General features: G+C 32.3%; 1 protein-coding gene across 1 annotated transcript; it reads left to right on the forward strand.

The window, feature by feature from the left end:
- LOC124091981 (calcium-activated chloride channel regulator 1-like) lies at positions 1-22,484 on the forward strand. The gene is made up of 14 exons (XM_046443272.1): positions 1-159; positions 1,356-1,496; positions 1,713-1,860; positions 2,382-2,490; positions 4,502-4,682; positions 9,271-9,498; positions 10,351-10,590; positions 13,209-13,386; positions 14,522-14,622; positions 15,074-15,298; positions 16,743-17,013; positions 17,551-17,721; positions 18,159-18,398; positions 22,144-22,484. The coding sequence occupies exons 1-14, from the start codon at positions 1-3 to the stop codon at positions 22,482-22,484; spliced, it is 2,733 nt and encodes a 910-aa protein (XP_046299228.1).
- Positions 22,485-22,848: the final 364 nt, after the last annotated feature.

A 22,848-nucleotide genomic window follows, 5' to 3' on the forward strand; every position in this document is an offset into this window, starting at 1 on the left:
ATGGTGTTCAGGCTGAAGCTTATTCTGTTCTTAGTATTGCACTTTTTGCCTAAGGTGAAAAGCTCAATGGTAAGTTTGAATAACAATGGATATGAAGATATTGTCATTGCAATTAATCCCAGTGTACCAGAAAATGAAACACTCATTCAAAGCATAAAGGTAAGAGAAAATTTTATTATCCACATATTTTTGTTTAAGTGACTATCTTTACCTAGACATACATAACACTCACAGTTATAGCTTCCCAAAGTTGCTTGACAGTGTTCATCATTTATGTAGTATTTATCTAAACTTTCAAGATTAATATCTGCTAGTTTTATGTTTTTATTATATATTAATATAATTCCCTTAATGGATTATTGAAAGACTGAATTACTAAAGATTTTTTCAACTAGTAAAGCTAACAGAAAAACTTAAGAGAAAGTAGAGAAATGTCCTCATAACTTGTCTTCAAAAATTACTTTTATCAAGTTTAAAAAACTAATCTACATTTAAACTGTAGAGGCTCACTATCTTACATTATTTCCCGGTTATTTATATTTGTTTACCTCTGGAAAATATAACATAAAAATGTTATGTACTTTATGTTAAAGAAAATATTTTTTTAAATTGATTTATCTTCCTGATTTAATCTGTATTAGTATAACAAAAAACATTTTATATATGATATTTTAATATCTGCTATCTTCCTTGATTCTCTCAATATCCCAGTGAGGAGGTCAAGAATTGGGATTATGACTCTTGTATAAATCAGAGAAATTAGGTGATTTGAACAGACATACGTAAGTGGCAAAAGTAAATATTGCTGTTTGATAAAACTTCAGTATTTTTTTTTCCATGCTGGGAATTGAACCCAGGGTCTTGTGCATGCTAGGCAAGCACTCTACCAACTGAGCCACATCCCCAGCCCAAAACTTTTAGTCTTTTATGAGAAAATTCAAAATAAATCTAGCAAGTTTTAATTAACAAGTATAATAATCTTTAAACTTTAAACAAACTTTAAACTCCCAATTTACTTAAACAACCCAATCAGAAGAACCCATTTGATTAAATAAGCAACTTATCAACTAGCTCCCAGTCTTAATCACCTTTGTATCTCACCCAGCACCCTCATTTCCATCTTCAACTCATAATGCTCCATGGCAGTTGTGGACAAGTGAAAAACAGTTGGCTTTGGGAGTCATATGAAAATAAGTTTATAGACTAGAGAGATGTAATAAAATTCAGCCTATTCTTCAGTGATAGTCTTTAAACTATCTGAGGAAAAGGAGTTTACATTTGCTTCTTCTAGTTTGTATGCCTATTTTTATGCTTATTTCACTGCAAAATTGTTACCATGAGGTACTTTTTATCAGGAAATGGTAACTGAAGCTTCTACATACCTGTTTCATGCCACGGAAAGAAGAGTTTATTTCAGGAATGTAAGCATCTTAATTCCAGTTACCTGGGAGTCAAAATCTGAGTACTTAATGCCAAAGCAAGAATCATATGACCAGGTAGGCTATTTTGTGTAGTTCTTAAAGTGCTTTCTGTGGTTTTTTAAAAATTCATACTTACAACTTTTGTAATTGCTAACTTAGTAATTAAATTAGAAGTAACTTTTCTTAGTGTAGACGAAAATTCCTTGCTTTTAAAATCCCCTTAGAATTTGCTTCCATTTGTTTTTTTTTTTTATTATTATTTGTTTGTTTGTTTGCTTGCTTGCTTTTCAGGCAGATGTCATAGTTGCTGATCCTTACCTGAAATATGGAGATGATCCCTATACTCTTCAATACGGACAGTGTGGAGAGAAAGGACAATATATACATTTCACTCCAAACTTCCTGTTGACTGATAATATGTCTATCTATGGGCCTCGAGGTAGGGATATTTATTTTATATTTATGTTCTTACTTCCAATGGGGGGAAAAACACATAAAATGTGATTAAGAGAATTTTTAAAGATTTTTAAGAAAAAAAAATAGGTATTAAGTTATACTTTTGTTTGGAAATATGCAAGTTATATTTAACCTATTTCTTTTGTGTGATGGGTTTAATAATAAAATGAGTTGTGGGCTGGGATTGTGGCATGATGGTACAGCACTTGCTTAGGACATGCGAGGCCCTGGGTTCAATCCTCAGCACCACATAAAAATAAATAAATAAAATAAAGATATTGTTTCCAATTACAACTAAAAAATAAATATTTTAAAAAATAAATAAATAAAATGAGTTGTTTATTGGTGCTAACCCATTTCAACTTTTTTGACCTAAAGAAAAGTGTTAATTTCTACAGGATCTTGACTCAGTTAGGTTGGTAAATAGGGAGAGATTTAAAATATAAAGAAACTGTATGAAAATATTAGAAATATAAATTTATAAGTGGCAATATTCTCTCATAGGCAAAGTATTTGTCCATGAGTGGGCCCATCTCCGGTGGGGAGTGTTTGATGAGTATAATGTGGACCAGCCATTCTATATTTCCAGAAAGAACACTATTGAAGCAACAAGGTATCACTGTATTGAACAACTTCAGTTTCAACTTTTCACTTAATGATTTTCCAATTTTTTTACACTACACAAACAAAGACTATCTCTCAAGTGGTTGAATTTTCATATGGTAAATTACAATTTCCAACCTGCACCATTATGAATGTATACAATTATGTCTGGGGAGTCCATCTGGGAATCAAGATCAATCAGGAACTGGGAATCATTTCACCACTCACAGAACTGTACTAATGTGTGTTACTGGCAAAAGAGAAAGAAAAAAAACCAAACCCTAAGAGATCAGAGAATTAGAATTCAACTCTATCCACTTTTTTGTTCAACTTGATTCATAATTTTTTAAGATGAAATCTGCTTCATGGAGGTAAGTTAAGCTGCTACAATTTCATGGTAAATATATTTTAGTTTTCATTTGAGGAAAATAGATATATTTTACAAGAGTAAGTGAGTAAATCTGTTTTTTTAAGAAATATAATTCTGGGGGTGGATAGAAACAGGTCCTATATATAAATAGATAAGATGTTTAAGCTTTTTTTAAAAAATCAAGCATATGCAGTACTTAAAAGAGTACTGAATAACTACAAAAATCAATGTAATAAAGAAATAAATCTTTGAGAGAAAAAATGTATTAAAGAGGGGCGCTAGAAGAAACGGCTCTCCCTGGTGCTCTGTATTTGTTCACCTGTTCTTCACTGAGCTGCCTGGAATCTTTCACACAGACCAAGTGAGTGCTCAGCCCAGAACACTCATGCCTCCCACCCTCATTTCACAAAACTCCTAACTTGTCCTAAAATACCTATTTATCTGGTGACCTGCATGGAAAAGGAAAAAAAAATACCTATTGATCCTTTAAATGCTTCTCTAAATGCCTTTCCTTTCCTTCCATTTGAGGTTATATGACCTAGGGAGAGGTCCCACAGCAATATGTCTTTAACACTTACATCACATAGCAATTGTCCATGTAACTTGATTTTCCTCACTACACTTCAAGATCCTTGAGGACAGTGACTTTTGTTTTCAATCCCCTATCCTTGGGCCTGCTAAAAAGGCAAAGCAAAACAAATAATCAAAAAGTAAATTTTTATAAATTAATAAAAAAAACAATGAGTTTCCTTATAATCAGTTATTCAAAAAGATATAAAGTAAAAACAAATATCTAAAACAACACTTATTGAGCTCTTATGTGTGACAGGCACATTAAGGCAGTGGATTCTTATCATGTTTAAGTTCAACTTTCAGACTAACTCTAGAGCTAATTCTCTTGGAAGATATTACTCACCATCTCCTTTAATGCTTGAAAAACAAACAAGGACTAATTTCATGAAATTTAAGAATAACATAAAATGAGAATACACTGCATATAAGCAGATTCTTTAGAAGCTTCTCTCCTTTCTCTCTCTCTTTCTCTCTCTCTCTCTCTCTCTCTCTCTCACACACACACACACACACACACACACACACACACACTCCCTGCCAGTGACTTGATAGTTATTTTCATCATGCAAATAAAATAGTTTGAATGCACATGCATTTGCATGCAGGGTTTATTTTTTTATTTCTTCCTTCAGTCTAGGCTATTATTTCTCAAAACGTAAATTACCAAGTGCTAGAAATATGAAACTTGTGTACCACACATGCAAACTGAAAGGACCTTAAACATAATGTTGATTTTCCCCTCCCCACTAAGAACCAATTCCTTTGTATCTTTTAACTCATTTAATTTTCAAATATCTCTGTAAATTAGGAATTGTCATCTTTAGCCCAAAGTCACAAATATAATAGATTTATTGATAACAATAGTGAAGAATGAATGTTTAATAAACATATACTGAAAACACTGTTTTTATTGAAATCTATGGTAAATAGGGATAGAACGTTGTGCCTACTTTTGTCAAAATGATATGTTTGGTGCATGATCAATAGCAGTAGTCACTGAAAGTAAGATTTTAGGATGTTGGTCTTTATTCCTGATTTGCTTAGTCTTCATATATAAATGTAATCTATTTCATCATAGGTGTTCCACTCATATTACTGGTATGAATGTGGTTTTCAATGAATGCAAGGGAGGCAGCTGTATAACAAGGCAATGCAGACGTGACTCAAAAACGGGGCTGTATGAAGCAAAATGTACATTTATCCCAAACAAATCTCAGACTGCAAGAGACTCCATAATGTTCATGCAAAATCTCAACTCTGTAAGTATAGAACCCCTAGGAAAAAGTTAACTGGGGAGATGAATTTTTACTATGAAACTATGTCTACCAATAGGAAGGAAGAAATTATACAGGCAATTAAATAGAGGTCATTTCCTCCAGCTTTTCGGGATGTATCTGGAAAATTTTCCATCCTCTCCTTATTAACCTGTTTCATTTATTCACAAGTAGCACTATACTGTTCTCATTGGAGTCGCATAATAAATCCCTAGGGCATCCTTTCCTCATTAACTTCTGTGAACTGTGTCAAGAGCTACAACCTTACTTTTAATTCCTTTTCTAAGAATTAGCTATACTACTTTTCTAAAGTAATTCATAATGCAGCTTTGGAAAGGATTGACATTCTAGATTTCCCATTATCTTCCTATTAAGGCATACAAAGCTATTGTAAAGTGATATTATGAAAACACACACATATGGCTCTATCACCACAAAAAAGATACAACAGCAAGTTCACTGGAGTCAGATAGGCTTGTTATAAAAACCCAGCCTATAAGTTTCAAGCTTTGTCACTGTGGGCAAACTGCTAAATCTGAGATTTAGTACTTTCATCTCTTAAATAGGAATTAAAACATCTACTTCACATTGTCATTGTTAGGCTTGCAAGAGATAACATAAAGTATTAGCACAGAGCTTAGCACAAGGGAAGTCAAAATAAATTCAAATTTTTAATTTTTAAAGCATGTAAAAAATTTGAGAAAGAGTTAGTTATCTCTTTCCCTGGATAATTAAGCCCAATCTTTGTTTTCTTCTTTTTTACTTTTTTATTTTTAATTCACACATCATAATTAATTTTTATTCACATATAATGACATCCTGAACAGTGTGATATTTTGATACATGTATATAATGTGTAATGATCAAATTAGAGTAATTAATTTTCCCACCACCCCAAATATTTATCCTTTTTTCTGTAGCAAGAATATCCAAAATCCTGCCTAGCTATTTTGAACTATAGAATAAATTATTGTTTATAATAGTTGCCCTACTGAGCTATAGAATATTAGAACTTATTTCCTAGAACTTTAATTTTATAGCAGTCACCCAACCTCTTCCTTTCTTCCTTCCCCCTATTCTTCTCAGTCTGTTCTAGATTCTGCTTCTATGAGATCAACTCTTAGCTTCTACATATGAAATTATAAAGTATTTGTTTTTCTGTGTCTGGGTATTTCACTTAATACAATATCCTTCAGAGTCATCCATGTTGCTGAAAATGACAGGATTTCATTCTTTTTATTGCAGAATAATATTCTATTGTACATATATAAACCATATTTTCTTACCATTTATCCATTGATGAACACTCAAGTTGATTCTATATTTTAGGTATTGTGAATAGTGCTACGATAAACAAGACTGCATATGTCTCTTTAATCTATTAATTTAATTTCCTTCAGATATATACCCAATGGTAGAATTGCAGAATAATATGATAGTTCTCTTTTTAATTTTTAAAGGAACCTCCTCATTGTTGTCTATATTGACTATGCTAATTTACATTTCCACCAACAGTATATAAGAGCTCCTCTCTTTTCTAAGCATCTTATCAGCATTTATTTTTGTCTTTTTATTATAGCAATTCTAAATAGAGTGTGAGGATATTACATCATAATTTTGATTTGCATTTCCATGATTATCAATGATGTCAAGCATTTTCTTCTTATATCTATTGGCCATTGTATGTCTTCTTCTGAGAAATAGCTATACAGATCATTTGCCCACTTTTTAATTGGATTATTTGTGTTTTTGCTGTTGAGTTCCTTATAAATTCTGGATATTAATACCTTGTCAGATGGACAGTTTGTAAATATTTTCTCCTGTTCTGAATGTTCTCTCTTGATTCCACTGATTATTTCCTTTGTTGTGTAGCCCGATCTTAATTAATGCAAACTTATTGTAGCTACCTAATGAGTTTCTACACATGCAAAAATATTTTAAAATACAAAACATATGAAAGTTATCAAAAACAACATATCAAAATAAAGTACACAACCTCTAAATAGTAAGGCCACCTTATTTAAAGAAGCAGATTTTCATATATGAAATAACTAGCAACATACTTCTGTAGGCAAGTTTATAAAGATCTATTGTTTCTGAAAAAAATTAATTATTTTCTTCTTTTTGAATTGCAGAGGATGAAACCTAGGGCCTTGCCCATGCTGGGCAAGCACTCAATCACTGAGCCACCTCCTTCATCCCATAAATTTAAAATTATTTTGGTGCATAGGGCATTAATTTTGAAAGGCTTGAGTAAAAATATAGGCTTCATATTTTCTTCTAAAATGCTTACACTAACCCAAATTTTAAATAAAAATTGGTTTCCAGCTTAATAAAGCTCCCTCCTGAAGATATTTCACACAAGTAGGGAAGTTTACTTGTATCTGCTAATCAACAAAGGCTAGCCAAGAAGTTCTACATCTAAATAGATTTTTTTTTTAATGTGACACAAGAGGATGATCAGAGTATGTACTACCTGTTCCAAATGATACATTCCAAAATTAACTGATTATCAGGAGATTTATGGCATCTACCCAAAACTTAAATAATAATAAATGAGATTATGTAGCTGAAATATGGAGAGTAATTACATAAGATATGGCTCAGAGATAAATGTTTTAGTGATACATCTTGTCCAGAATAACACTAACTTCCAATTACCATGTCACAGACCAAATATATTGCATAAAATTTGTATCCAGGGCATAAAGTAAGACCCAGGAGAGATATGGTATGAAATATTGAAAATTCAACTTCATGACTTCCTTTCCATAATCTTTATTATTCCTACTTCAAGCCCAGAACTCTATTAGGAGCTAGAAATGCAGAAATAATTAAAGATAAGCTGTCCTTGAGGAATTCAGTTTAGTAAGAAGTGTACAGATACAAGAAAAATACATACAACACAAAGTAAGAAGAGATATGAACCAAATGTTATAAAAGTAGCAAACATTTCCAACTGGAGATCCAAAACTGGTTTCTGAAGATATGTGTTTTGAGCTGGGATTTGAAAAGAATAAGTACGAATTTTCCAGAGCAGGAAGGGAAAGAATATTCTATTCAAAAAAAGAGATTTACAAAAGCAAAGAGTGGAATAAGGCAAGGGTTGCACAAGTTGCACATTGCCTAAATTAAAGAATTTAACATTGACTAGAACAAATCTCAGGCACATAGTGTTAAGGAACTTAAGAAGTGCCTTTTTCTAATTGTACAGAATTACCATTCAAGTTAGTAGAGAACGTGGTGAAAGTTTCTGGCATATTTTAGGGGGACAGAATGAAGTCCTATTGTAAAAGCAAAGGATACATAGTAAGAGTCAGAAAATTAGTCAAAATTAGGTTGAAGCAAGAAATGAAGTCCTACAAAGCTAAGATGTTTGGGTTTTGTCCTCTCAGTTTTGGACTGGTGATGTTATCAGCTTAATTCTTTAAGGAACACAGTTCTAATTGTGAAGAATAGGATGGCATGAGATGAGAGGAAGTGAGGCAGGGAGACCAGTTGGGAAGCCAAGGCAATAGGAAGGTAAGAGACTTGAATAAAGACAGTGGCAATGGTAAAGGAAAGGTCTGACAGGAATTTCACAACAGCTAAAACTGATCATAAACCACTGCTTTAATTGCAAACTATAAGTTTCTCCCATCTAATATAACCCCACTTGGGAAATGTAAATCAGAGCCATGTCAGAAACTAATTTAAATTTTTAAATTATCTTAAAATTTAAATAAAAAGCATTCAATGTTAATAATTTAGTTCTTCTAAAAATGAGTTTACAAATAGAGTGTTTGCATTGAGAGGACATTAAAATAATGACACTATTAAACGTAGTTCTTAGATGCTAAGGCTGCAAGATGATTTCCTACCTGAATATGGCACTAGAATATGAGAACTTTTTTTAAGTTACTAAGTCTTCAAAACTTGGAGGATTTTTACAGATTCTACAATACTGAAACTTCCATTGGAAGAGTTATTGGATTCAATTCCCCATTTTCTATTAAAAGACAAATAATTATATTCCTCATTTCTCCCTATACCTTCATTGTTTTTTTAGTGGTATTATTTTATTCTGTCAAAACGTACCAGAGTCAATAAAAATTCAAATTGTTACAATATCTGTCCTCAAGTTTTTCACTGAACTGTGACAATGTGGAATATACTTAGACAATTATACAAGACCATTTCCTCTATTCCACTTTTAAGAAACAGTTCAAAATTACCACAAACTAACACTCTCTCTTTTTCTTTAAACTTAAGACTTGAGCCCCACAAAATCTGGAAGGGAAAGTAAGAAGCTAACAAGCAGGTGTGCAAGCTGCCATCATCTTCCACTGACATTATCTACTTATCTCTAAAAGAATTACCAAAAACTTTACCAGTGTATGTTGATGGCTTCACCTTGCTTCCAACCCTTCAAGTATGCAAAATGGATATCAGAATATTTTATTATGAAGAAATCTCTCACTGTCAAAAAATAAAATCTATGGAGGATGTATATGTCAGCTAACTGCATATTTGGAAAGGAATGTCATATTTCACAAGTTATTGCAATATTGTCTCCTAATTGGTTTCTTTCCAGGTAACTGAATTTTGCACAGCAAAAACACACAACACAGAAGCTCCAAACCTACAAAACAAAATGTGCAATCACAAAAGTACATGGGATGTAATCAAGGAATCTGATGATTTTCAGAATGCATCTCCCATGACAGGAACAAATCTACCACCTCATCCTACATTTTCATTGCTCAAATCCAAACATCGAGTAGTCTGTTTGGTACTTGATAAATCTGGAAGCATGAATACAGTAAGACAGTTTTTGCTAACTTTTAAATACTTAATAGAAATATAATTTAATCTTAGTTTTAGTATGCTAAAATATGTATATATGTTCTTATAAATTTTAGCACAATGATTTTATATAAATAAGTACTAGAAGATAATGTTAAAAATTGTTAAATTAAGGTTAGTAGATTGTGAATAATTTTTTATTTCTTAACCTTTAATTCTAACCAAATATAAATTTCCACCATTTAACATGTCACTCTAATAAAAACTTCAATTTATTTAATGTGAGTATATTTTATATAATGTTTTATAATCTGCTTTTTTTAACATAATATACCTTAAACATTCCACATATAGAATATGTTTCCAGGAGTTTTTTGGTTTTTGAGGTTTTTGGTTTTTGCTTTTTGTTTTGTTTTGGCAGTACTGGGGATTATACTTAGAGCTTCACACACACTGAGCTATATCCCTAGACCTTCATGACATAATATTTAATGGTTGTGTTATACACACAAACACACATATACATATATACATAAACATAAAACAGAAATTTAAACAATTCCATATTGTTGGATATTTTAGAGATTTTCAACTTACTATAAAAAACACATTGCAATGTACATCTTCATATATACTTTTAAATTATTTCCTTTAAAAAATTCCCAAATTTAAAATTTTAACAAAATGTATCGATTTTTAAGACTTTTACAAGTGTAACAATTGATTTTTTTAAGATTTTAATAAAATAAAGGACTTAAATTTTAAAATATATCAATTTTTATCATGATCTATGGCCCATAAAAGACTCTGTCTTTCAATAATCTGTCAAAATTTTTAAAAATTCAGTTAATATATCTTTTTCTTACAGGTAGACCATCTTGTCTCAACTCGTCTCCTTCGAATGAATCAAGCAGCAGAACTGTACTTAATTCAAATTATTGAAAAGGGATCTATGGTTGGAATGGTCACATTTGATAGTACTGCTGAGATCCAAAATAAGCTAACAAAAGTAATTAATGATAACACTTACCTAAAGCTCACTGCAAATCTGCCTAAAATTGCTAGTGGAGGAACTTCAATTTGCAATGGCCTCAAAGCTGGATTCCAGGTAAAATTATTTTTAATTTAATATCATTTGCCATTTACTATTGTTTTTAATTTTTCCATTTATCTTTGAACAAGGGTCATGTGTTCATGAGTTCCTCGTTTAATAACATTCTGGGGGTGGGGATATAGCTCAGTTAGTAGAGTGCTTGCCTTGCATGCACAGGCCCTGGGTTCAATCCCCAACACCACCAAAATAAATAAATAGCATTCTGACACCATTGTGATAAATCTCTCATGGGCAGTTTCACTAACAATCTCCTGAAGTACTAAGTGACAGTGGATAGGTAGGGGGAAAGAAATCCAGTGGGCACAGCCAAATCTCTGACATGCTCATAATACAATTCTCTATGAGTAGAAAATAATATCATTGGGAGATTGTGGAAGAGAGAAATTAATAACACATTTATATTATGGATAAAGAAAGCCCTATTCGTCAATTTAAACTGACATTTAAAAATCAGAGATGAGTCGCTCCACAGGCAGTATAGGACCAAATCTAATGAATATCAGGTGGAAGTTTAATAAAAACAAAAGTGTGAACTCAAAAAATTAGGTACAATTTTAAAAAACAATAAATAAATAAGAGGAATACTAGCAGGGTAAAGGAAGGGGAGGTAGGAGAAAAGAGGAGGTAAGGGAAAGTGGAATTACTTTTGAAATACAGTAAATTATATTACATACATATATAAATATGTCAAAATGAACCCCACTATTATGTATAATACACAAATAAAAACACTTTTTAAAAAAACAGGTGCACCTTTTGAGTAGTATACCAAATTGCCTCTAGTATCATTTGAATTTCTTCCAACCTAAGTTAGCTTCCACTTAAGCCTACTTATTGTCATGTTGTAAGTGACAAGGACAAAAACCTACTGCCCTCACTGATTCCTGTACCTTAGTTAAAGTGGTAGTGCTACTCTTTTCAAGGCCACTAATTAATCCCATCTCTTAACTTCCCTTATGGTACCTATTCATCCTAAAGCACATTAGCTTAAAAAGCTTGGAATCCTGGCTTTATTATTTTATTAACTAAATGATCTTGAGTAAATAACTGACCTAAGAAAATCTGTTTCCTCAACCTACGTCATGTGGGTATAAGTAGGGCCTAACTTATTTATTTGTGGGAATTTTGTAAGATAAATAAATGCTGAAAAAAGGCTTGCTATTATGAAAATTATCATGATTCTTGTTATATATGTCTATTTATTCTAAAATATGACAGGTTTTATATATTTTGGGAATGTGACAGAATGTTCATGCATACTGGTCTGTATGTTTTTTCTTAATATATTTTTGCATGTTTCTTATGATAGTTTAATCACAAAGTCTATTGCTGATATATTATGCCAAATCACATTCAAAGTTTTAAAAGTTCTTCTTTATTTACATGCTGAAATCATATCAATACATAAAATCAATTTTACATAACAAAATCAAAACAATAGTAGCTATATTTTTTACTATATATTACCTATTTAAATGCTTTGCATGCATGATTTTATATCCTTATTATTACTTTCTGAGTTGGGAATATTATTATGCCCATTCTGCACATAAAGAAACTGAGGCGCAGAGTAATCAAACCTTTCTCAGTGTCTTACGGTCAATAATTACCAGATATACGATTCGAAACCTGGTCTTTCTGACTCTAGAGCCTGTAAACTTAATCCTTACACTAAGCTGTTTATAGAACTCATGTGTGTGTGTGTGTTTGTGTGTGTGTGTGTGCATGTGTTAAGTCTTGAGAAAGTCTAAACAGTAATTACTCTAATAAGCAAATGGCAGAGCCAGAATTTGCTTTCAAGGTATCTAATACCAGTGCCAGTGTTCTTAGCTAATACTCTTGGTAGAAATAAGCAAAAGATGAAAAAAAAAATAAGCCCCATGCAGTGGTGAATGCCTGCAATCCTAGGGATTCAAGAGACTGAGGGAGAAGGATCGCAAGTTCAAAGCAGCCTCAGCAATTTAGTGAGACCCTGTCTAAAAGGGGCTGGAGATGTGGCTCTCAGTGGTTAAGCGCCCCTGTGTTCAATCCCTGGTACCAAAAAAAAAAAAAAGATGAAAAAATATTTGTGATATTTGATGAATCTATAAACATCCTTCCTCGTGGCAAATCAAAAATTTTTTTCTGAGAAATCCTAAGATTCTATAGTAATAATCGAATAAAATGCACTAAAAAGGCATATACCACATCATTCAATCTTGCTTACCCACCATTTATAATGATTTTACAGATGCTACTTAATCTGCAGCCTGCCAGAGCTGCCTGGATCATTAGCCTCTATCCCAAGTATCTCCTCAGATAATAATAACAATGGCTAGCATTCACTGAGTATTTACTATGTTCCAGAAATTCTTCTAAGTGCTTTATTCTTCCTTTCTGGGATAGCAGGAGTATGTATATTAGAGAGAAGTGTTGAGACTAGCTTAAAAATCTATTCATTACATCATTTCCATATACCACTCATTCTGGAACAATAATATAAAAAATTTCCTTTGGCTTACTCTGATGTATAAGACTAAAGACTTCTCTAAGAGTAGAAAACAGGTTTATTCTTAATTTAAATGTATTCAGAAATGACATTCTATAATTTAAAATCTGGCTTTCACTACCAGGCAATTACCTACAGTAACCTGAGTACCTTTGGTGCTGAAATCATATTACTAACAGATGGGGAAGATGATGCAATAAGCTCATGCTTTGAGGACATCAAACAGAGTGGTGTAATCATCCACACCATTGCTCTAGGACCTTCTGCTGCCAAAGAGCTGGAGACTCTGTCAAATATGACAGGTAAACCTTTGGAATATTGTTTGGATAGAAAATAAATTTCTAATCTCTCCCATGTCAAAGGCTCCTTCTCCCTAAACAGTAAAACTACTCAAAAATTTCCCATCTTAAAATTAATCTTTGTCCCTTCCTTGTCCATCAAATTAAGCTCTTCTTCCCCTCCTCTAGTTCTTCATATATCAGCTTCTCAAATTATTCAATATTTGCTGTCTTCATTTATTCCTCACCTACTTTCTGTCACTACCACTGTCTTCTCTATGGCTATTCAACTGCAAGTCCAAAATTGTTGCTCAATTCCAAAATACCATTAAGTCCCACAGCAAAAATTTAGAAATTCCCATTTTATAAATGAAGAAATAGTAACCTAGGGACTACAAATGATTTGCCCAAGGACACAGTCCTGATTACTGATTGAGGCCTGTTTTCATTATCCCACCCTGCTCCCACCTCACCAAATCCTGCTAAATCTGTTTGGAATATTTCTGGTTTTCCCCTTTTTAGTTAGTCCTGCTACTACATTCTAATAAAACCCTGCCAACCTCCTGCTTAGGCTAACTCAATAATATTCCAGCTGGCCTTTCTTCCATTTATTAATTCAATAAATATGCATTGTCACATTTTTTTAGCAGTCACTGTGTTAATTCTTGCCCTCTCCAACTATTCTTTCCTGACTCTTCACACCAAGTAATCTCTCTTCCTTAAATCCTATATTATTTACTTCTGCAATTAATCAGTTTTTACTTAATTCTAAACTGTCATTCTCTGATTGTTTCAGTATGTTTTGGGGCCAACTAGAAAATAAGCAACTGGTTCATATAAACTATATTAGATTTCATTTTACAACATTATTTAGTGCTTAGGCCAGCTTTACTAATGTGGTATATAGCTACATTTGACAATAAATTGATATAAAAACAATAAAACTTGACTTTATTTAAATTTTCCTTCATTCTAACTTATTTGAGTAAGGTTTTAGTTATTGTAGGATTACAGTTGGAACACTTATACACTGAAAATTTCATAAATTTATTGGAAATTCATCTTTTATAAGTTTAAGAAGAAATATAAAATTGATTTTAAAGTATACTGATGACAGCAGAATAACAAATATGATTTACCCATTTAAAATTCCATTTAGGAGGACTTCGTTTTTATGCCAATAAAGACATAAATGGCCTCATAGATGCATTCAGTAGAATTTCATCTAGAAGTGGTAACATCTCTCAACAGGCTCTTCAGGTTGGTATACTAAGAAAAGTCTTTGCTTTCTCACAGCTGTAATAAATTTCTGTTGTCCTAATTATTTACTTTTCTTTCTCTAATAACAAATCTTTTGCTTAAAATTTTATCAGGTATATGGAAGAAAAATATCTTTACTGTGTTTGCTTCTCCATGACACTTACAGTCAATCTATTCCATTCTTCTATTCTTTATAATTACATATGCTTTTATTTGGAAAATTCTTTCATTTTTAATTATTTTAATTGAAATCTTTTGTGTATTTTGTGCTAGGGATGGAACCCAGGGCCTCATGCATGCTAAGCAAGTACTGTACCATTGTGCCACATACCCACTCCTTAGTTGAAATATTAAAACCAAATTTAAAATTACTTTGAACTGAATAAACTTTGAAATGTCATTACCTATAATAACAAATGGATTTTATGTGTCTCTTTTAATTATGTAACAGTTGGAAAGTAAAGCCTTGAATATTACAAGAAGGGAATGGATAAATGGTACAGTTCCCGTGGACAGTACAATTGGAAATGACACTTTCTTTGTTGTCACCTGGACAATACGAAAGCCAGAAATTATTCTTCAGGATCCAAAAGGGAAAATATATAAAACCTCGGATTTCAAAGATGATAAACTAAATATTCATTCTGCCCGACTTCGAATACCAGACATTGCAGAGGTACATCTTTTATCTTCATCATGTTTTATTAATCAAATTCTTTTTGTTTTGCATTTTTTAATTTGCTTTTTTTAGATATCCATGACAGTAGACTGTATTTTGACATATCATACATACATGAAGTATAACTTCCCATTCTTGTGGTTGTACATGATGTGGGGTTACACTAGTCATGTATTCATATGAACATAGGAAAGTTACATTCAATTCATTCTACTGTCTTTCCTATTCCCATCTCTCCTCTCTTCCCCCCACCATTCCCCTCTGTCTACTCCAGTGAACTTCTGTTCTTCCCTTCCCCCCTCCCTATTATGTATTACATTTGCATATCAGAGAGAATATTCAGCCTTTAGTTTTTGGATTGCCTTATTTCACTTAGCATGGTATTTTCCAGTTCTATCCATTTACCAGCAAATTCCATAATTTCATTCCTTGTGGCTACCCCATTGTGTATATATAACACATTTTCTTCTTCATTTATCTGTTGAAGTGCACCTAGGTTGGTTCCATAGCTTAGCTATTGTGAATTGAGCTGCTATAAACACTGATGTGACTGCATCACTGTAGTATGCTGATTTTAAGTCCTTTGGTTACATCCCGAGGAGTGGGATAGCTGGGTCAAATAGTAGTTCCATTCCAAGTTTTCTGAGAAATCTTCATACTGCATTCCAGAGTGGGTGCACCAATTTGCAGTTCCACGAGCAGCTTATGAATGTACCTTTTTCACCACAATCTCGCCAACATTTATTGTTACTTGTATCCTTTTTTTTAATTTGTTATAATAGATTCATATGTGTACAGAATATGATTACAATACTGGTATGACTCTGCACCATGTACAGCCAGAGAAATGAGAAGTTGTGCTCCATTTGTGTACAATGTGTCAAAGTGCATTCTACTGTCATGTATAACTAATCAGAACAAATTTTAAAAAATAGAAGGGAGGGGCTGGGGTTGTGGCTCAGTGATAGAGTGCTCGCCTAGCATGCGCGAGGCACTGGGTTTGATGCATGAGGCACTGGGTTCGATCCTTGGCACCACATAAAAATAAAATAAAGGTTATTGTGTCCACCTACAACTAAAAAACAAATATTTTTAAAAAATAGAAGGGAGACAAGTCAAATAGAAGAGTGGATTGTGGGGAGGGAAAGAGGAGGCACTGGAAAATGAAATTGATCAAATTATACTGTTTTATTAATCAATTTCTATGTTAAAAAATAAAGACAATATATTATATGCTGTCAATACTAAAACAGTGACAGATCATCTGTCATAAAAGAGTCAAATAGAATAATTAGGGATGCATACTCATACTATTTGCTAGTTTATAAAATCAGATATTAAAAATCCTTATTATTACTCTTTAAATTTCTAAATAATTTTACATCTCAAACAAAGAAAAGGAAATCATTACCAAAACTCTCAAGGAAACTTTCTTTTTCAGACAGGCACTTGGACCTACAGCCTTCTAAATAATCATCCCAACTCTCAATTGCTAACAGTGACAATGACCACTCGAGCAAGAAGTCCTGCCACACTCCCAATAATTGCAACTGCTCACATGAATCAAAACACAGCACATTACCCTAGTCCAATGATTGTTTATGCTCGAGTCAGTCAAGGGTTTCTGCCTGTTCTGGGAGTCAATGTAACAGCCATTATAGAAACTCAAGATGGACAACAAGTAACATTGGAGCTCTGGGACAATGGTATAGGTAATAGAAATCTGCATTAACTTCCATTGAACTTGAAATTCTCCTATTGGATTCCATGACTTAGAAGTCAATATGTCCCGTGTATGCTTATGAATCATATTTTAAAGAAAATTAATTTTAAATTGTAATTGTCAGTAATCTTGACAAAGCACAGGCATAAGCACATTTATCTTCTTAAAATTTCATGAACAGTTTTACTTTACCTCTGGAATTTAAGAATGCAATTATTCTCCATTTTCATTAGTGTTTCACATATTCTTTCTCTAGCATATTTTCCTTATTTTGATTAGCTTCTTTTATGAATTAGCTAATATTAATTGAATGCCTACCATGAATTATACTTTTCCCAAAATCACCAGGTTACCAAATGGCCAAGCCAAGCTTTGAACCAAAACATTCTGATTCCAGGGTTCACGTACTTAAAATACTGTGCTAAATTACCTCCCAAATTGCTGACATCAATAGTGCTCATTAATGGTAGTAATTGTCATTTTTTTTACTTTACTGAATAATTAATTATTATATTTCAATATCAAGGTGCTGATACGGTGAAAAATGATGGCATCTACTCAAGGTACTTTACAGATTACCATGGAAATGGTAGATACAGTTTAAAAGTACATGTTCAGGCAAGAAAAAACACAGCTAGACTAAGTTTAAGACAACAACCCAACAAGGCTCTGTATATACCTGGCTATGTTGAAAATGGTAAGTATCATTAAAATAGAAATGTGTCACTTGTTTACCTAAATTTCAAATGGCAAACATTGAACATATAATGTACTCTGAAAAACCTAAGTACATAACTATGTAATCATCTGTATATTCAACACACTGAGCAAGCAAAGATGAATAAAACAGGAGCTACAAAGATAAATAAAATAATCCTTATCCTCAAAGAATTTGAGTCAAATAATGGAGAAAGATAAGTTAAAAGATAGTTTTAACATACCATGTCTCCTTCTTCATGTCAAAATAATATTAAAACAAGTTTTTTTCCACTAAAAGCTGTTACTTTTTCAAAATCTGCTATCAAACAACATTAATCCTCTATAGTTGCAAGATCAGCTTACAAGATAAAGAATAGATATGGCAAAATGAAAAGTTTTTAAATTACTTTTTTTTTTGATTGGGGGGGGTGATAGGTAAAATTATACTGAACCCACTCAGACCTGAAGTCAAAGATGATGTGGCAGAATCCAAAATGGAAGAGTTCAGCAGACTAACTTCTGGAGGGTCGTTTACTGTGTTAGGAGTGCCACCCAAAGGTAACCAAACTCATGTGTTCCCACCTGGTAAAATTGAAGACCTTGAGGCTGAGTTTAAAGGAGATCATATTCAACTTTTATGGACTGCTCCCGGCAATGTTCTTGATAAAGGAAAAGGTAAGTTTGATACTAATAAAATATACTAAAGAAATACCATTGGCTTTAATTTACTGAAAATTTCCTAATGTCCCATTTACAAATAATATTTATGGAATGTCTACTATAGGCCAGTATTCATTTATTTTCAAATGTGAGAACTGAAGCTCCAAGAAATAAAGAAATAAAGAACTATCCCAGGTCACTTCTATAATATTTAGAAACAGAATTCTAAACCCCTCTTGTCAGATTCTGTTGTGCCAAAAACTCCCTCTCACAATTGGAACCATCTTGAAATTAGTTTGAGAAGATTGAGCAGTTTTCTATTAAATTCTTTTCCCCCAAACAAGGGAAAATTTTTAAAAGTATTTCCATACTTGCACAATTTTATTTATTTACTGATAATTTTCTTGAGTTTTCAAACACTATTAAATTCCAAGAAACAGTCTCAACTTTCAATATTTAATCAAATACAGAAGACACACAATTAGATAATTTCATACAGTGAAATAAGAGAGAGGTTATTATAAACACAGAACGATATGGCATCTCTTTGGTTGACATTAGGATCACAGAGTATATATATTTAAAAGGCATACCAGAGGCGTCTATCTCTGACCTGAGTCTTGAATAATGAAACTTGCAGACCAAGTTAGGTGAAGATGACCCATTGACAGATGCTCATGTGCAAAGAAACTCACTAGTTCAGGAGATTTGGCTATGGAATTTGAATAAAGTTCAAGACCGAAATATCTCATTTACTCAAATTCCTAATAATAAATTGCCCTAATTTCAAAAAGTTTATATCACTTCTATCTTTGCTTTACACTTAGCTAAATTCAATCAGTATTTATTGAATATCTGCCATATTCCAGTGTTATATAGACTAGTAGATTTTTACATGACAAAGTGAATCTTGCTATTTCCCCTGTACAGTGAGAAAATGAAAGCAATATATGATGTTGATAAACATTCTATCTCAAGGTCTGTAGGTGCTGAAACACCAGGTAGTCAGTAACTCTTTCTCTTGGGTTTCAATAAAATGCTTACTATATTAAGGTTCTCAAAATAAAAGATGCTTTTTAATCTTATACCAACTTATACAGCATTTTTAAAGCTGTATTTCTTTTTTAGCAATATTATACCAGGGAACAAAATCTTTCACAAGTCAGAGAAAATATAATACAACCACAAATAGATATTTTGTACTTCAATGTTGAAAACTCAACTGTGACAGCTTCTAAAATATATTATTTTCTCATAATGATTGTTAAACATATGGCAAAATCAAATAAAATTAAAATACTAATACTTGCACTAAAAAAGTCACAAATGAAATTACCTAACCAAATATTTAGTTCAAAATTCAATTCAGTAAAGACCAAACCTTCAGTAAGATTGTGTCTTAATAAATGTCCCTCATGCTTATTATAGGAACTAGAATTAGAAGTAATGCATTACTTATAGACACTGAGATCCATAAGAGAAAGTGCCTAAATTGGTGGGATCTAATCTCCCTCTTTTCTTGTGACATACAGGAAGAGGTAAAAGTAACCATCAAATATTACCTTCAGACATTACAAAAGTAAGGTAGTAGCAGTATCCTAAAGAATAAATGAAGGCTGGGAATGTAGCTCGGTTGGTAGAGTGCTTGCCTCACATGCATCAAGGCCCAGGGTTCAATCCCCAGCACCACAAAAATAAAATAAATAAATGAACATCTATATAATCTCAAATGAGGCACTTAAACCCAATGGGACAAAACTACATACCTGTCAAATATGTAAATTAGACCAGATGATCTCAAAATTACTAAAACATGTAGATATAATTCTAGTATTTTATGATATTCTACTTCAATCATTTCAAGTGTCAACAACTGTAATGTTGGACAATAAGTAATTAAGGTGACCAAATACATGCCCATTACAGTATCAGATGCCTTAGATAATACAAAAGAAGTATAAAAAATAGTCTTTGAGCCAGGCACAGTGGTGTATGCCTGTTGTCCCAGTTACTTGGAAGGCTCAAAAAGCAGGATCACTTGAACCCAGAAGTTTAATGTCAGCCTGGGCAACACTCTGATTCAAAAAAGAAAAAGAAAACCTTTGACCTTCGATAACAGGACCTCACCTGAATGAAAAATTGAACCCGAGCCAGGCATGGTAGCACATGCCTATAATTCCAGCGGCTTGGGAGGCTGAGACAGGAGGATAGCAAGTTCAAAGCCAGCCTCAGTAACAACGAGGCACTAAGTAACTCAGTGAAACCCTGTCTCTAAATAAAATACAAAAATAGGGCTGGGGATGTGGCTTAGTGCCCCTGAGTTCAATCCCTGGTACCAAAAAAAAAAAAAGAAAGAAAGTAAAAAAATTGAACTTCCACATAACAATCTGGAAAACTCCATTCCATGTAATATGAGTTCATGGGAGACAATCATCAGGGTGCATGAAGTATTTGACCAAGACTTCATGAGAACTTGGTCCTCGGTTGGACCTTAAAAAAAATGAGTATAAATTGCATATAGCAAGAGAGAAGCACACTGCAGGAAGAGAAGGAACCTTCACACTACATGATCAAGGTCAAGAAAGCAAAACTTCACAATGGAATAGCAGAATTAAAGTAAGGGATTGGTACCTAGATCCACCTTAATGGAACATGGGATTTGTGTAAATGGTAGAATGACTCAATTAGGCCTATCTATGGAGAAATTATTAAATAGAAGGTTTGAATGGAAAAAAACTGAATCAGTTATATTCTTCATACACTTGAAATATCTTCAATATTTCCTGAAAACATAAAGTCTTCACTTCAGAAAAGGGTATTTGATGTTTTACTCTCGTGTTTCAGAATGTTGGAAGATATTTTTATATCAATTACTGGTGAATATCTAAAAGCAGTGTGGCATGAAACATTTACACAGGCATCTTCTTTCCTTTTCTTTAATAATTATAATAGCTAATGAATGTTTGAATTCATTAATGTTTATTAAATTATGCTAAACACTTTTCATGCATTATCATTTACCATTCTCACCACTAGAATTATTGAATAACTATTTTACAGGTGGAGACAAGAAAGGTTATTTTTTTTTCTTGTTGTTATTACACAGTTTGAGAATAGAAGAATTCTGGTCCTAATCAAGGTCTGCCTAGTTTCTGAGCACATATTTAGTTAGTACAAATCTCTACCTTATTTTGCTCTTTGTCCTTGTCTCTCTTTCCTTCTCTATCTTCTTTCTTACTCCCAATATTCCCTCTCTTAAGAAATAACATAAATGCAAGGTACTAAAGGTCTTTAATGTATTTGAACATTATTGTATTTCTTGTTCTAAATTAAAAAGTGGATTCAGTTCTATATATTTCTCTTTTAAAAAAGAAATTTAGATTCTGGTTCTGTAAGTAGTATATGATAATGAATTAAATTTTTCTGTGACTAGATAACTATACCTAAAAAAACTTTACATATATTTGTCCTTAAATAACCAGATAAAAAATATATCTAAGGGTCCAGGGTTGTGGCTCAGTAGTAGAGCACTTGCCTAGCATGCATGAGGCACTGGGTTTGATCCCTAGCACCACATAAAAATAAAAACAAATAAAATAAAGGTATTGTGTCCATCTACAACTAAAAAAAATTATATATATATATATATGATTTCCACAACTAAAACCTACTGTGAATTTTTGATAGCTCCTAAACGTAAGGTAGTGCGACGGCAGTAAAGCATCCTGGTGATTTTAACAGACATGTGTTTGTTTTTCAGCTAAGAGCTACAATGTAAGAATAAGTAAATGTTTCCTGGATCTCCAAAAAGATTTTGATATTGCTGCTTCAGTAAATACTTCTGCTCTAATACCTAAGGAGGCTGGCTCAAAAGAAATTTTTGAATTTAAACCAGAACATTTTAAAATAGAAAATGGCACCAAGTTCTATATTGCAATTCAAGCTATCAATGAAGACAATCTCACTTCAGAGGTTTCTAACATTGTACAAGCAACCAAGTTTATTCCTCCAAAGGAAACTAGCATCCCAGCTTTGGGTACCAATATCTCTGCAATCAGTTTAACAGTTTTGGGATTAGCTGCAATTTTATCTGTATTTTAAACTAAAAATTTGTTCTAACTAAAATTCAATGTTACATATACTTGGTAAACATCTATTTAGAAGTAATTTACTAAACTATACAAAATTCTTTGTAGTATATATATGTATAAAAATTATAAATTTCTTAATTATTTGAGTTAATACCAATCAAGTTACTAAATGTACATCAAAATTAATAATTCCTATCTTCAAACAATCCATCCAATATTTTTTAATATTAAAGAAAATACATATTTATAATTATGGGCTTCATAAGAAACATTTTCAGAGTATGCACAAATTTATATAGTATATTAACAAAATCAAAATTTTTACAAGTTATTTTAAAAATATTTATGTATACACAGTAGTATAGAATTTTTTA

Source organism: Marmota monax, unplaced genomic scaffold (assembly GCF_021218885.2).
Source record: "Marmota monax isolate L192 unplaced genomic scaffold, Marmota_monax_Labrador192_F-V1.1 WCK01_AAM20220418_F8-fsc00046, whole genome shotgun sequence".
In the NCBI taxonomy this organism is placed as follows: domain Eukaryota; kingdom Metazoa; phylum Chordata; class Mammalia; order Rodentia; family Sciuridae; genus Marmota; species Marmota monax.